This window comes from Orycteropus afer, unplaced genomic scaffold (genome assembly GCF_000298275.1).
Source record: "Orycteropus afer afer isolate SDZICR_OR568_19922 unplaced genomic scaffold, OryAfe1.0 scaffold00044, whole genome shotgun sequence".
Classification (NCBI taxonomy): Eukaryota; Metazoa; Chordata; class Mammalia; order Tubulidentata; family Orycteropodidae; genus Orycteropus; species Orycteropus afer.
Genome location: NW_006921631.1, coordinates 5997085 through 6013962, shown reverse-complemented (window position 1 = coordinate 6013962; position 16878 = coordinate 5997085). Strand labels below are relative to the sequence as shown.

At 38.5% G+C, this 16878-nt stretch overlaps 1 protein-coding gene across 1 annotated transcript in view; it reads right to left on the bottom strand.

Moving 5' to 3' along the window:
- Window positions 1-16878, bottom strand: part of ADCY10 (adenylate cyclase 10) — a 113955-nt gene that overhangs the window by 58383 nt on the left and 38694 nt on the right. Inside the window, exons 13-17 of the mRNA XM_007937730.1 lie at window positions 16693-16846; window positions 14234-14426; window positions 13616-13702; window positions 7698-7972; window positions 934-1070 (exon numbers count right to left, since the gene is read on the bottom strand). Coding sequence (XP_007935921.1) covers window positions 934-1070; window positions 7698-7972; window positions 13616-13702; window positions 14234-14426; window positions 16693-16846 — 846 coding nt within the window. The remainder of the gene's footprint in view (window positions 1-933; window positions 1071-7697; window positions 7973-13615; window positions 13703-14233; window positions 14427-16692; window positions 16847-16878) is intronic.

The window sequence follows — 16878 nt, the reverse complement described above, 5'->3', positions numbered from 1 at the left end:
CAGTGTTTGAATGACTGCTGCTATCTGAAAAATTAGCAGTTTGAACCTACCAGCTGCTCTGCAGAAGAAAGATGTGGCAGACTTCTTCCGTAAAGACTACAGCCTAGGAAACCCTATGGGGCAGTTCTATACCCTTCCCTATAGTGTTGCTATGATTTGGAATCAACTTGATGAGTTTGGAGTTATTTTTTTGTTAAGTTTAAGGCCAAATTTTTCTTTTGATTATATTTTTATACTCTCTATTTCATGAAAGAGATGACATTCCTTCAGATTTCACAAGTCTCCTTTACTTCAAGGTATATTTCATTCCATACTTAATTTTTTTTTTTTTTGCTAGCTGATGACTTTTTTTCATCACTGCTAACTTCCTGAACAGACTTGTGTATCCAGCACAGGCATTCCCATATCATTCATGCTAGGTGCAATCCTCTACATTCCAGCTTGCATCCTTACCCAATTATTCAACCTCAACCCCCATCTTTTCTTCTTTCATTAAAATTGTTTTCCTAAAAAGTCCAATTGGCCTCCTTCGTACTATGACTTCAACCTTCATCATCCATTATGTCTCTGTAGCATGGGAACTTTGTTGATAATTCACTTTGAGCTAAGAATTTTACCTCTAGAAAACAAGGATTTTTTTCTCCAGGTAACATCTAAGTCCTCCTTCAATTCTGAAATTCTGGGTTTTAAGATTTCTCAGTATTCTCTCATGTCTATCACATATACAGTCTTTAGTCTAGTTCAGTAAGTTGCAAGCGATGTTAAATTCTTTTAAAATCTAGACTATCAAGTCTGATATTCCTTGCTTCCCCCAAATCCTTGGACTCCATAGGAGGCAGTCTTTGGACTAGCTTAATCTTACTACTCTCTCTGCATAAAGACTTAGTTGTTCAGAAGAACAGAATGGGAAAAAAGCATCACAGTGGGACTTACGGAATAGATGATTCCAGTTCATATTTGCCTTTTCCTCAGACTCCAATGGTTGGAAAACAAATACCTTATGATGCTCGAGGTTTTTTAACAACTCTTCACAGTAATATGGAATCCCACAGCTTCCCTCTACCAGGTACCTTGCATGGGATTAAAAAAGAAAAACAAACAAACAAAAAGATGTTATTCTTTAGGAAGGAAAAAGATTTTAATCTTTCCAATCACTTGAAAATAATCTCATTCTCTAATATTTTTTACTACCTTATGTCTATTCCTTGAGCTCTCAGTGTTCTTTATGTTCTATTTGTAGGAACTACTTTAAGGGGCACAGGAAGTACCATAATAAATGAGAACAATCCCAAAATCATGGTGCTTCATTTCATTAAAAGTGAACATTCAACCAAATACATCTAGGGGCCAAAGTCCTTCTTTCACCAACCCATTTCTTCCTCTCCATCTTTTTGCCTCACTGTTCCATTTTCCTTGTTCTCTTCCTATTTTTCCCCTCCTTACTTTTCTGTAGCAGCTCTGGTGGCATAGTGGATAAGGCAATTGGCTGCTAACCAGAAGGCCAGCAGTTCAAAAACTCACCACCTGCTCTGCAGAAGGAAGATGAGGCAATGTTCCATAAAGATTTACAGCCTCTGAAACCCGATAGGGGTCATTATGAATCAGATTTGACTCGATGGCAGTGAAGTTTTTTTTTTTTCTTTTTTACTTTTCTGTACCCTGAACCTGTTGTTATCCCATCTTTGTCTTCTTTTAGCTACTGTGAGCAATCAACCAAAACCAAAACAGGAGGCGATGAGAACCACACTGACACTATGTGGCCATAGCAAAGGCAAGAGGGAACCTAATCACAAAGTGAAAATGGAAAGGCTATATCTTTACTCTGTAATTAAAAGTGAGGAAGATGACAGGAGGTAGGAAAGCAGAGAGAAAATTTTTTTTGGAGAGTTGTAAATGTGCTGTGAGTCTCACTTCACTCATTGGGTAGTAATGGTGGTGGTATATATTTTCCCCTAACCTCAAGGTTAGTGAGAAAGGACAATTGGGACCTGAAAAGGATCTCAAAAAGAGCTTCGGACCTGGGAAAAAAGTCCAGATATGAAAGCCTAAAGCAAATTGTGGCAGCAGACCTGCATTTGGGAAGTAACTAATTTTCAATCAACAGAAAGGCAAAAAAAGGACTTACTTTCCTGGTACCCTAATGTGGGAGGGGATGTCATACTATTTTATTTTCTTTGTGTCTCTTGATGTCCTTCCATCTTATAATAACCATCAAACTCACTGCTGTCGAGTCGGATCCAACTCATGGTGATCATGGAAACTTGGGTTTCCAAGGCAGTATCACTACGGAAGTAGATTGCCCAACCTTCCTTCTGAGGAGTGGAAAAACTAGGTCATTTGTACCACAAAATGATCCACATTTTTCAATTTGACTGATTACTCCCTCATGATGTTGTTTAACTTGTCCCCTCTCCCTTGCATTTCCTATAAGTAGTTAGTTGATATATAATCTTGATTAAAAATTTGATAAATATTTGGTAAGAATGTTTCAAAGGTGATGTTGAGTACCTCCTATTGCACCACACCAGGAAGCACACCATGGCTGCTTGTTCTACTTTTAATGGCTAAGGTTGATGGGGAGTTAGAAAGTTCCAAAATGGTGATTTTCTATTTCTATCATTCCTTCTGTTTTTTAAAATTATTATGAATTCTTGTATTTTTAAAATATTTGGTGTGCTTCAATTCATTGCAGTCATTATTCTCTTTGATGCTAAAAATTTCCCATTTTAGGCCAATGGGAGCTACTTCAATTGACTACTTATCTTTTTGGCATCCTATTAGTCTTTTTTATTTTAGCACCTTTATTGAGATTCACATACCATATAATTAACCCATCTAAAGTGTACAATTCAATTGTTTTAAGTATATTCACAGAGTTATTCAACCATCATCACAATCAATTTTAGAACATTTTTATTACATCAAAAAGACACTCATATACATTAGCAGTCACTCCTCAATTCCCACCAACCTTCCTGCCTCTCAGCCCTAGGCAACCTCTAAGCTACTTTATATCTCTATAGATTTGTCTTTTCTGGACACAAAATATAAATGGTATCATTCTGTATGTGGTCTTTTGTGACTAGCTTCTTTCAATTAATGTGATATTTTCAAGGTTCGTCTATGCTGTAACATGCATCAGTACTTTATTCCTTTTTATTGCCAAATAACAGTCAATTTTATGAATATGCCACATTTTATTTATCCATTCATCAGTTAATGGACATTTAGTTTGTTTCCACTTTTTAGAATAATGTTATTATTCATTTATTATGAATAATGTTGCTATGAACATGTATGTGCGAGTTTTTGTGTGGAGATATGTTTTTATTTCTCTTGGGTATATTCATATAAGTGAAATTGCTGGGTCATATGGTAACTCCATGTTTAACATTTAAAGAACCGCCAAACTATTTTCCAAAGCAGCTGCACCAGTTTATACTCTTACCACATCCTCTCCACATACTGATATTGCCACTTCAGTGTACAGGGTTTTTATTTAACTTTTTTAGTTTTATATATCTCTTTTCTCTTATGCTGAAAACTTGACTGCTAACCAGAAGGCTGGCAGTTCAAATTCATCAGCCACTCCTCGGAAGGAAGGTAATCTATTTCCGTAGTGATAACACCTCAGAAACCCAAAGAGGGGTCGCTATGAGTCAGATCTGACACCAAGGCAGTGAGTTGAGTGTTTTTGAGTGACATTAGCATAAATAGTTTGTTTTATCCTGTTATATTTCTATACTTCTTTAAAAATAGCAATATAAATATTACTACCAACAAAATGACTACTGAATGCAGTTTAAGAATTCTTTGCAGTTATTTTTGTCTTTAAACTTATCTCACTGGAGATGAGCCATCAACATATTGCTTTGCATGTGTGTGTTGCAGGGAGGGGGGTTGCATATAGAAAGAAAAATATGGCCTTGGTGATAGGAATCATGCCAGAGATGGGATGATCAAATATTGCAAGGCCAATGACCTATTAATCACAAATACCATTTTCTCAAAAACATAAATAGCAACTATACACGTGGACCTCACCTGATGGAATAAGCAGGAATCAAATTGACTATATCTGTAGAAAGAGACAATGGGGAAACTCAATATCATCAATCAGAACAAGGCCAGGGGCCAAAACTGCAGAACAGACTATTAGTTGCCCATATGCAAGTTCAAGTTGAAACTGAAGAAAATTAAAACAAGTTCACAAGAGCCAAAATACAACCTTGAGAATATCCCACATGAATTTATAGACCATCTCAAGAAGATTTGACACATTGGACACTAATGACCAAAGACCAGAAGAGTTGTGGGATGACATCAAGTACATCACACATGAAGAAAGAGTCATTAATAATACAACAAATAAAGAAAAGACCAAAATGGATGTCCAAAGAGAATTGTTACTGAACATAGATTAGCTAAAGCAAATGGAAGAAATGATGACATAAAAGGGCTGAACAGAAGACTTCAAAGGGTGGCTTGAGAAGTAAAATATGATGAAACATGCAAAGACCTAGAGTTAGGAAATAAGAAGGGAAGAAAATGCTCAGCATTTCTCAGGCTGAAAGAAATGAAGAAAAAAATCAAGCCTCGAGTTACAATATTGAAGGATTCTATAGGCAAAATATTGAATGATGCAGGAAACATCAAAAGACAGAAGCAATACACAAACTCACTGTACCAAAAAGAATTGGTCAACATTCAACTATTTCAAGAAGTATGATTAAGAACCAATGGTACTGAAGAAAGAAGTACTGCACTGAAGACATTGGCGAGAAACAAAGCTCCAGGAATTGACAGGCTATCAATTGAGATCTTCCAACAAATGGATGCAGTGCTGGAAGTGTGCTCACTCATCTATGCCAAGAAATTTGGAAGACAGCTACCTGATCAATCAACTGTAAGAAATCTATATCTGTGCCCATCCCAAAGGAAGGTGATCCAACAGAATGCAGACATTATCGAACAATATCGTTAATATCACATATAAGTAAAGTTTTGCTGAAGATACCTCAAAAGCAGTAACACTGACAGGAATTGCCAGAAATTCAAGCCAGATTCAGAAAAGGACATAGAATGTGGGCTAGGATTGCTGGTGTCAGATGGATCTTTGCTGAAAGCAGAGAATACCAGAAAGATGTTTACTTGTATTTTATTAACTGTGAAAAGGCATTCAACTATGTAAAACATAACAAATTATGGATAACATTGTGGATAATAGAAATTCCAGAATATTCAGTTGTTCATGATGAACCTGTATATAGACCAAGAGGCAGCTGTTCAAATAGAACAAGGGGATGTTGCGTGTTTTAAAATAAGGAAAGGTGTGCATTAACATTGTATCCTTTCACCATACTTATTCAATCTGTATGCTCAGTGTTCTGGTTATCTAGTACCGTTCTGACAAGAATATACCACAAATGGGATGACTTAAACAAATAGGAGTTTATTCTTAAAATTTGGAGGCTTTAAGTCCAAGTTCAAAGTGCCAAGCTCTAGGGGCTGGGTGAAAGCCTCTCAATCTTGGGGTCCAGCTCTGCTTCCTGCTCCTGGCCCACTGGAACTAGAGGCATTTCTTCACTCAGACGGCTGCTGGCTGCTGAGGCTGAGAAGCCCAAGGTTGACAAGTAAAAAGGCACAGTCCCGATGTTACCAAACCACATGGCAGGCCATTAATTTAAGTCCATTGTAAGTCCCAAGGTCGGCAGAGCACAGCAGGCTGCTGAGCAACAACACGGCTACATGCAGGGTCCAAGCATGCCATAGACTAGAGACCATTCTCAAAGCTTCTCCTTATATACAGGAAGCAGCTGCCCAGCCACTCAACCAGGCCCAGCCAAGTTGACACAAAAACATAACCACCACACTGAGCAAATAATCTGAGAAGCTGGACTATATGAAGAAAAACATGGCATCAGGATTAGAGGAAGACTCATTAACAAACAGCGATATGCAGATGACACAATCTTGCTTGCTAAAAGTGAAGACTTGAAGCACTTACTGATGAAGATTAAAGACCACAGCCTTCAGCATGGATTATATCTCAACATAAATAAAACAAAAATCCTCACAAATGGACCAATATGATAAATGGAGTGAAGACTGAAGTTGTCAAGGATTTCATTTTACTTGGATCTGCAATTAACACCCATGGAAGCAGCAGTCAAGATATCAAACAAGGTATTGTTTTGGGTAAATCTGCTGCAAAAAGACCTCTTTAAAGTGTTAAAAAGCTAAGATGTCATTTTGAGGACTACATGCACCTGACCCAAGCCATGGTGTTCTCAGTTTTCTCAGATGCATGTGAAACTTTCTTCTTTGGAAGACCAGAGAATAAATCATGCCTTTGAATTATGGTATTGATGAAGAATACTGAATATACCATGGGATGCCAGAACAATGAAAGAGTCTATCTTGGAAGAAGTATAGCCAGAATACTCCTTAGAAGCGAGGTTGGCAAGATTTTGTCTCACAAACTTTGGATATGTGATCAGGAGGGATCAGTCCCTGGAGAGGGACACCAGGCTTGATGGTTTGGTTTTCTAGTGCTGCTCCAACAGAAGATATACCACAAATGGGATGGCTTTAATGAACAGTTTATTCTTTTACAGTTTGGAGGCTTTAAGTCCAAGTTCAAAGTGCCAAGTTCTAGGGGCTGGGTAAAAGCCTCTCAACCTTGAGCTTCAGCTCTGCCTCCTGCTCCTGGCCCACTGAACCTGGAGGCTTTTCTTCACTCAGGCAGCTGCTGGCTGCTGAAGCTGACAAACCCAAAGTCAACAAGTGAAAAGGCATAGTCCCGATATTACCAAACAACATGGCAGGCTACTAATTCAAGACCAGATGAAGTCCCAAAATTGGCAGGGCATGCAGCCTGCTGAATAATGACTTGGCTACATGCAGTGTTCAAGTGTGCCAAAAAGCCAGAGACCGTCCTCAAAGTTGCTTCTTATATACTGGAAGCAGTCCACATCCCTAAAGCAGCTACTCAGCTGCTCCAGTAGATTCCACTATGGAGTTAACTACCAGTCTCACCATGGGGAATAAGGATTGCTAGATCAAAAGATAAGTATGTATGTATGTGTGTGAAAGAGAGAGAGAAGGAAAGGGAGAAATTTGTGTCTAGAATTATTTTAAATAAGACTTTATTCAAGACATCTTTCTTCAAGGAACAAAGCAACCTCACTAGAAAGAATGGATACAGATGTCAAGGTGGAGTTATAACAGCCAGCCAAAGAAAAGGCAGTGTCCATGTTAGGAAGACTGCTGTCAAGACCCATAGAGGAACTGTTAAGTTCAGAAAGCACTCACTAGAGAGTCAGTTTTAAACATCGGCCATAAACAGAGCAAACCAATAACTGATTATATTATTGCCAGCTGAGTAGGTCTTTAGTGTTTGCAAGTTTGTCTTTCCTGTCACTTATCTATCATGATTATACTCATTCATACTCAGCATGATGAAAGGGAAACATAATTGATGAATCTAAGCAACATTTGAGGAGGTTAAAAAAAAATAACAAGGAAAAGATGAGAGACATCCATCCTGCCAAACCTAATGAAGGGCCTCTTTGAAAGCTGTGGAACAGCGGTACTATAATAGGCATTGCCAGACAAATCCTAAGGAATCTAATAAAGTCTGTACCTGTGGAATTAATGCAGAATGTGAAAATCTCAGGATAAAACGGGTTACTTACGAGTCCAGTTCTTTGCGGATGGCACGCACATTGAGGTCAAGACAGATCTTGTTGAGGATGTCTTTGGGCTGTACTGCACCAAGGATGACATAGGTGGTATTCCTGTTCTTCATTATAGCACTGGCAGCTACACAGGGTATGTCAGTGAAGGGAGACAGGGACATGATGATGAAGATAGGGACAGTCCGGATCAACTTCTCCATAAAGACCCAGGAGGCAAAATCTATAAACTGAGCCTCATCGATAATGAAAATAATCTTTTCCTCTTTCACTGTCTGGATGATAGAGAGAAACAGAAAGAAAAACGCTGTAAGACTTCCAGTTTTTATATGTGTGTACAGGAGTTCTGGTGGCACAGTGCCTAAGGTATTTGACTGCTAACCAGAAGGCTGGCAGTTCAAACCCACCAGCCACTCCTTGGAAGGAAGGTTGAGCAATCTACTTCCATAGAGATACCACCTTGGAAATCCAAGGAGGGGTCACTATGAGTCAGATTTGACTCGATGGTAGTGAGTTTGGTTTGGCTTTTTTTATGGGTATGCAAAGGAAACTGGGTAGGGCAAGCAGTTTGTGATAGGTTGCTAACCTAAATGTTGGAAGTCTGAACCCACGCAGTGGCTCCATGGAAGAAAGGCCTGGTGAACTGCTTCTGTAGAAGATTAAAGCCAGGAAAACTCCAGGGATCAGTTCTACTATGTAACATGACTTGGTGATCAACTCAATGGCAGCCAACAACATGGGTAAGCATGTGTGTCCACTGAGTTTTTTATTTGCTTACAATGAAGGGAAAGGACCAGCTAAGTTAAATCTTTTTATTTCTAATCACTTTGTATTAATTCTGATTCCATTAACTTGGAATATGTGGCAATTTGGACAGAGCTGGCCTGAAATTGACTCTTACTTGGTCAAACCTTTGTATAAAAATAATGCAAATTTGTACTATAGGTAGAGCTCTAGGGAATACCTACAAAAGGCAAATAAAAGTGTCCACTACATAAAAATAACTGATCTGCTGTTAGTCATTTTAATTTATTGACTAGTGAAGATCTCTTGGAGATATTTATTTATACGTATTCAATCAATATGCAGTCAACCTACTTACTGAGCACACACTGGGCTAGGAGCTGGACCCACAGCGATGAATGAAACAAAACAGATCTAGCTTGAACTACAGTATATGTTACACTTAAAAACAGATCTTATGTTCCTTTTATTGTGTAGACTACCCTTAGCTACGTGGCTAAGACACTTGCCTCCTAACCAGACGGCTGGCGGTTCAAACCCACCAGCCACTCCTCGGAAAGAAGGTTGGGCAATCCTACTTCCGTAGTGATAATGCCTTGGAAACCCAAGGAGGGGTCGCTATGAGTCGGGTTTGACTCGATGGCACATAACAACAACAACAACAACCCTTAGCTAAATAGTCTGAATAATTGATTCATTCATTAAGCATTTATTATGCACCTATTAGGGACAGGCACTGTTCTATGTTCTGGGGATACAGTATTAAACAAAGCATGAAATTCACTGCCATTGAGTCAGATCCGACTCATAGTGACCCCTCCTTGGGTTTCCGAGGCTATATCACTACAGAAGTAAGATTGCCCAATCTTCCTTCTGAGGAGTGGCTGGTGGGCTTGAACTGCCAACCTTCTGGTTAGCAGTCAAATGCCTTAGGCACTATGCTACCAGAGCTCCTAAACAAAGCATGGAGCTTGTATTTTTCAGTGTCAATCTCTCACACAGCACATCATGCATTTGCATTGTGTAAGATGTCTAAATGGAGAAAACCCTCCTCCTTACTCTCACTGCTTGAGACAACTCTAAGCTTCTTTTGGCTTGATACCATGAGAAGAGATTAGGTCAATCCATTCTTTCCCTCTACATATTTATAAACAAAATACTATTTTAAAATTTCATATTTGATAAGATACAATCTTTATAAAGTATTATAACCTGACTTATGAAATGATGGAATAATACATCTATTCCTATCCATTCTGTCAATCTACGATTCGTTTCTTTTAGAGTAATTTACCCTTTCTTAGAGACAGACTGCCCTACATGTAACAGCTATGTACAAAAAGTTTTTTATATCATTGATTTTTGTTCAACAATAAGAGCCAAATAATTTACTGGAATATAAAGAGCTGCATGAGGATGCCACTATGAAGAAAGGGGGTGTTTTCACAGAACCAGCATTATGCCCCATCCCATCTCCATTTGATGTTGATCAAAACATAGCAATAGCCATTTAGGGTTTTGTTTGTTTGTGTTTTAATGTAATAGACCATGGACCAGTTACTTTATGTACAATAAAGTAATAGGAAAGGGGAAAATGAAAGAAAAGAGAAAACTATACTGAAGTAGTCAGGTTGTGATAGAACCAAATTGTGGTTTTCTAATTAAGAATGTATTCTTGGTTTGTAGGAAGAGAGAGTTCTGGAGTAAAGTAGCAGGTTCCCTTTCTAGACGACATCTTCTGAAACATATCAATCGTATCTTTACCCTCCATTTCTAACTGTGAGGATGTGCCTGCTTCATTGACTGGCTGCCCATCAAATCAGAATCTGATCTGCCTCACCGACAAAACCTGTCATTCACAACAGAGTTTCATTAGCTTACTAAATGGTGTTTGCCTCTTTATCTTAAACTGCACCACAGAACCATCCTGCCCCACCACCTTCAAATTAATACAACTGTTGTTCTCAGTCTTGACTCCTTCCTTGGGTTTTTCACCGGCCGTGGCAAGCACCAGAGTCTTCTCAGCTGCCATTTCACAAAAGAGGTACCCAGGTCCACATCGAAAGAACACACAAACAGCACCAGGAGTGGCAGAAGAAGATAAATCCATCATTTTAAAATAAGCTTCCTAATATTTGAGATGCCAACAGTCGAAAACCTGCCATTTAGAAACTACTGACATTACCTTGCCTCTATGCCTGAAGTGGAGAAGAGGGCTGTATTAGGAACTTAATACCATACCACAAACTTATATTGAATATTTCTACTATGACAGACACCTTACTAATTAATCATGATACAAAGATGAATAAAAGTCTACTTTCCTTGAGGGGCTCACAGTTTCTTACAGGAGATGTCTAGACAGATAAGCAGGAATACTGTGGTAAGTATAATAAAAAAGATTTAAAGTGTTAAATACAGAAGCACAGTGGAAGAGGAACTAGTCATGCTCAGTGGTTTGGGGAAGATTTCACCAAAGAATTGACATTGAAGGCATGAGTAGCATTTTGCCAGGAAAGTAGTTTCATTGCTTGTATCTTATTAACATTGGGGACAAGAATTACTTTAGATTTTCAATAGTAACTTTGGAAGTTACAAAGTAATGGATCAATGCTTTCAACAATCCAAAGACAAGATCCTTCAGCCTTCTAAAGAGGGGAGCAAGAGAGATTTCTTACAAAGGGTCAGTAGGTAGAATGACCTTAGACTTTTCAACAGCAACAGTGAAAGCTAGAAAGCAATGGGGTGCTATCTTCAAAACTTTAAAGAAAATTTACATACAACTTAGAAATCCATACCCAGCTAAGTAACCAATCAAATGTGAGCTAAAGACATATCCTATGTAAGTTCTCAAAACCTTTTCCACCCAAACACTCTCAGAAAGCCACTAGAGAAAGAACTTTGTGAAAATGAGTGAAACAGAAAAGAACACATAACATACCAGAAAACTAACCCAAGAGAAGGGCAAAGAGGAGCCCTAATATAGAGGTCAAGGAAGGTTCCAGAAAAACAGCTATACACCAGATATAGAGGGAAATAAGTCCAGATTGGAGTTGGTCAGAAGGCTCCAAGATGACTTCTTCAGGAAGACGATATCGGTTAAGCATCTGTTGAATCTGAAATTCTCAAGAGGCATTTATGAGATTAATTAAGAAATAGCAGTTTGATTGGAAATAAAGTATCCAAATGAAAATACAAGATAAAATTCTAGAGAAAATACACAAAGATGTACAGGAAAGGAAAAGTAATAAACACTGGGATTTTATTTAAGTAAACTTATTAAATCCCTATATTGAGATGTTGGGGGATGAAAGGGTGTACATGAGGGGTTGGGAGGAAAAAAGAGGAATGCTAAACTCATTTGTCATAGTAGAAAGTCAATAGATAACCGAAGAAAAAAAAAGAAGAAGCAATACACACATGATATTGGGAGACATAAGGAGCTCTGGTGGTGTAGTGCCTAAGGCATTTGCTAACCAGAAGGTTGGTGGTTCAAACCGACCAGGCTCTCCGCAGAAGGAAGACTGGACAATCTACTTTTGTAAAGATTTACCGCCTCTGAAAATCAAAGGGGGTCTCTGTGAGTTGGAATCGACTCAATGGTAGTGAGTTTTTTTGGTTTTGTTTTGTTTTTATTGGGAGACACGGAAATAATTATAAAAATAACTAGCTAAAAGAGGTGAAAGTGGATGACTCTGAATAGCAAGAATTGAGAGTTGGAGGGCCTCCATATTTCATGATAAAGTCTATACCTCTTTGACTCTTTATTTTCGGTGCATTTATAACAGAAAAATTAAAAATGTTTTAAAAGGAATAAATGATAATAGTATTTTCAGTGTTAATCAGTTGTTTTCCATAAGATGTGCTAGTCTAAGTAATGTCACAAATATATAAGAGTATAAAACTATTGAGTTGCGAAGAAAATTCAAATGAATTTAATTTTCATTTAGATTTTCTGGTAAAGACCCAATCCAAACTTGGCCACACTTCAAGGGTATATCATCGTTAATCTTTAAGCTAAAAAATGTGATCAGCATTTTGAATGTGCTAAAAGTTCTTCCATGAAAGGCTAGCAGGACATACCAAATACAGTATTATAAAATAGCTTTCACCAATCTCTTTTGCTTTACATAAAATGATCAAACTTATTTTCAGAACTGATTTTCTCTTTAAATTCCTTTTGTGACCTTATAGGTTATTTAAACGTTTAGCTAATGACTGTGGGGTAGCAGAGTTTTCAGGGAAATAAATAGGGATGAATTACAGAATCATAGACTCTTGGAGCTGGAAAAAAACTGAGAGGTTATGTAGTCTAGTGGGCTTATCATAGGATAAAGAAACTCTTCAAAAGTTAATTTTAGCTAGTTACCTGGAAATGGACTTCAAAAGTCCTCACCCACTGTAGCACAGTCCATTGGCGTCAGTGGCAGAACCAGAAATCAAGGTGTATGAAGGCACGGTTACAACCAGGTTATGCCTCCCAATGCTACTTAACCATTAGGTAGGAAATAACTTATTATGAAAGGCCTGATCTTCTCATATTTTCTCACTTCTTATACTTTTCCTAAAGCTCCACTGAGAGTCTGGACACTATAAAAGTTTTTTTTAATCTAATGGGCAGTCGTATTCAAAATCTTATGCACAGCTCTCCTCCCTGTGGCTACACTTTCCATGTCCTTCTTGCCTCCTTACCTTTCTCCTTATGTAAATGCTACCTTCTGATCTCCCATGGTTGATTGTTCGAAGGAGTGTTCACTCAAATCAAAAATTTGTTTGCTTGTTTTTGAAAAGTAATTCAAAATCTTATGCACATCTCTGTAATTATTCTGTAATTATTCCTTAGGTCCAAATTCTTTTTCCTTCAGATATAAGCTCATTCTTGGAAAATGCAAAGTTTTCTATTTAGAATTGAGCTGGTTTGGTGGAGAAGTCAAACTCTCAGAGGTAATGTTAAGGGACTCCTTTTAAGTATACCTAAATTCTGAACAGATTCTCAGTGCAAGGTTTAGAAGAGTGGAGGAGAATGAAACACTTTAAGAAAGCTTTCACCTACTTCAAAGGCTTCCTGCCAAAGAACCTGAACTCCTCAGTCTACCTGACTTTGTGGTGAGATGCCCAGTCTTCCTACACCCCCATTCCCCACTTTCCATTTCTTGACCCACAGATGTTCTTACTTGCTGCAAGATCTTCATAAACAGTTCTTCCAATTGCATTTGCTTTTTTAAGGAGCTCATCCTGGAAGCCTCTCGTGAAACGGGAAACTGTAAAAAAAAAAAAAAAAAAATTATGAGAATATTGAATATGGGAACACAGTAAAGAGAACTACTAGCTGTGCGACTTTGGAGAGATCACTTGACTGCTCTGTGCCTTAAAGTCCTTGCATACTAGATAATCTATAACATCTCATCCAGCTCTGATACTCTGTGTCATTTACTCTAATATGAAAGGAAAGTACAGGTAACACTGTGCATTTGCTATGGTTGTCAACTGTGAGAGCTAAGTGACTTTGTGCCTCAGACTAGTTATGATGGAGAGATGGGAAAACAATGAATCAGTAGGTGGCTAGTGAGATTTTCTTGAGTTTGGTATTTCTAGATAACTCCAGTATTTGTCAAGAATGCAGATGTACATTCAAGGAGGAATTGGGGACCATTTCCTCAATACCTGGATCTTCCAGATGAGAAAAGAAAACAATAAAGTCAAAGAAATGCTAAGTCATAAAGTTTCAGGCAGGTGTTGCTGCCCCCTCCCCCACTGCTATTTCTTGCAGAAGTCTACTACTAGCTAGTTACCTGGACATGGAAAATGTCGTTGAGAAGACAGTGGAACTTTTCATCCAACAATGTGCTGATTTTATTTTGAAGATTGGATTGCCGTTCTTTATAATGCTTACAAGTATCCAGACCTAGTACATTGGCCATGAGTATCTGGATGGTATAAAATTTTTGATGGTAGCTAATCTTAGTCAAAGCAATAGCAATAATCCTATTTATAAGAAAACCGAGAGTCAGAAGAGAGTTTTAAAATATATTTTTTTTGAAAATAATAATTGCTCAAGGAAAGCTCTGACTCTTCATATTCTGTTGTAATGACTGAGATTGCCCAGGCTGTCTGGAAGCTGTTCTTTATTCCTGCTTCTGATACATTTCTCATTCCACTGAATTCCTAAACTCTGACACTTTAACCTAGCTATCTCCTCGTCTCTAGTCCTACCACACCCACTCTAGTACAGGTCCTCATAATCTCACCCGTACAACTGCAAAACAGCATGCTACGGACCCTGCCTAAGTTTGAAGGATCTGGCTAAATACAAGGAAGATGGGGCAATCTACTTCCGTAGTGATACTGCCTCAGAAACCCAAGGAGGGGTCGCTATGAGTGGGGTCCGACTCAACAGCACATAACAACAACAACAGCTAAACACAAATCTTATATCACTCTCTTTCAGTGCCTCCTATTGCCTAAAGGCACAAGTCCAGACTCCTCTATGTGACATACAAGATTCTCCAAGGCCCCACTTTGCCATTTCTTGCCATTCTCTGACTAGCAGTTTACCCTCCAAGAAACTGGTGAGAGTTTCTTACACACAGAGAGCTTTCTGCTCTCCATGACTTTGCTTATGCTGTCTCATCAGCCAGGAATGCCATCACTCCTTAAAGTGTCCTCCTAATCCCTCATATCTCTTCCTTCCTAAAACAGCCTTGTAAAAGCCTTCCCCATTGGGTTGGGTAATATATCCCTCTTTCTCTGGGGTTCCATAATGTGTCCTCACCACATTCTTTTTTTTTCCTCTTGCTTGTCTTCTGCTGCAAGAACTCCTTGAAGTCAAGGATCAGATACTATTCATTTTTGGGATTTTGCACTTAACAGTTCCTAGAATGTAACTGCTATTCATTTCATGAATAAATAAATGAATGAATCTCTTCTAGTTGTTTTGAATTATCCCCTTAGCAAAGTTCATGATATTTTAGAACTGGCTTTTCTTAGGCATAACATCAGAAAAAAAGAAAGAGTAGAAATGCAGCTAAAAATAATATAAGGTAAGTAATGAGCATCTTCCCTTTATAGCCTTAGGTTGGATGGTGAAAGAGTTTGGGGAACCATCATCACAGTTTTGGTCATTATTGAATACCACAGTAGATGAATTATCCCAAAGGAGAGCCCCTGTGATATTTATTGTATGAAAACAGATGAACAATACAACTAAATCACATTAGGGGTCCCTGGGTCATACAAACAGTGAATACACTTGGCGGCTGATCCAAAGGTTGGAAGTTCAAGTCTACCGAGAGGTGCCTTGGAATATAGACTTGGGGAATTTTGAAAAATCAATCACAGAAAATCTCACGGAGCACAGTTCTACCTTAAACAAATGGGAACACCATGGATCAGAGTTGACTCATTGGCAACTGGTTTTTGTTTAAGATACGTTAGTTCAGGGCACAAGGCCTTCTTCCAGAGGAAGAATCAGAGGGCTATTCTCCTCTATTCCTACTCTCAGGGCTAAATGGTTTAAATCATTGATTCCATGTGCTGCTGGCTGGATAAGTATTTGCTCTGCAGACCCAATTTACCCTTGGTCTCAACATTAATGCCAGTTATTCTCAACCTGTCAGCACATTGGGATCACTTACATACATACATACCCACTGCCATTGAGTTGATTCTGACTCATAGTGACTCCTATTGGGTTTTTGAGGCAGTAAATCTTTACAGAAGTAGATTGCTCAGTCTTGCTTCTATGGAGTGGCCAGTGGGTTTGAACCACCAACCTTCTGATTAGCAGTCAAATGCCTTTGAAAGGTTTAAAATACTGATACCCAAGCCCACCTACCATTAAATCTGGGCCTCCATGGTAAGTCTGGCTTATATTTTTCTTAGTTCAATACATTTATCATTATTTATTTGGCACAATGGCATGGCACCCACCAACTGATAGAACTGTGGATAGTTTGCATAAGGCAAGTTATGTAAATAAGAAGAGAGTCAAAATAAATGAAACTCTTTTAAGGACTTCAAGATTCTATGGGCTCACCAAAACCAAACCAAACTCACTGCCATCAAGTCGGATCTGACTCATAGCGACCCTTCCTTGGGTTTCTGAGGCAGTATCACTATGGAAGCATATTGCCCAATCTTCCTTCTGAGGAGTGGCTGGTGAGTTTGAACAACCAGCCTTCTGGGTAGCAGTCAAATGCCTCAGGCACTACACCACCGGGCTCATAAGATGTGGTAATTCCAAGACACTCACCTGTGATTATCACCTTGGGCCAACTGATCTACTTCCATAAGTAACTGGCTTTTTCCATATCCTGGTAAACCTTCAAACATTAGGACTCGGCTACAGTTAGACATCAAATATTCCTTCATAACATACATGAAGTATTTGATCTCCTTATCACGTCCTGTTGTTTTTATTTTTTAAAAAAGGGAGCAA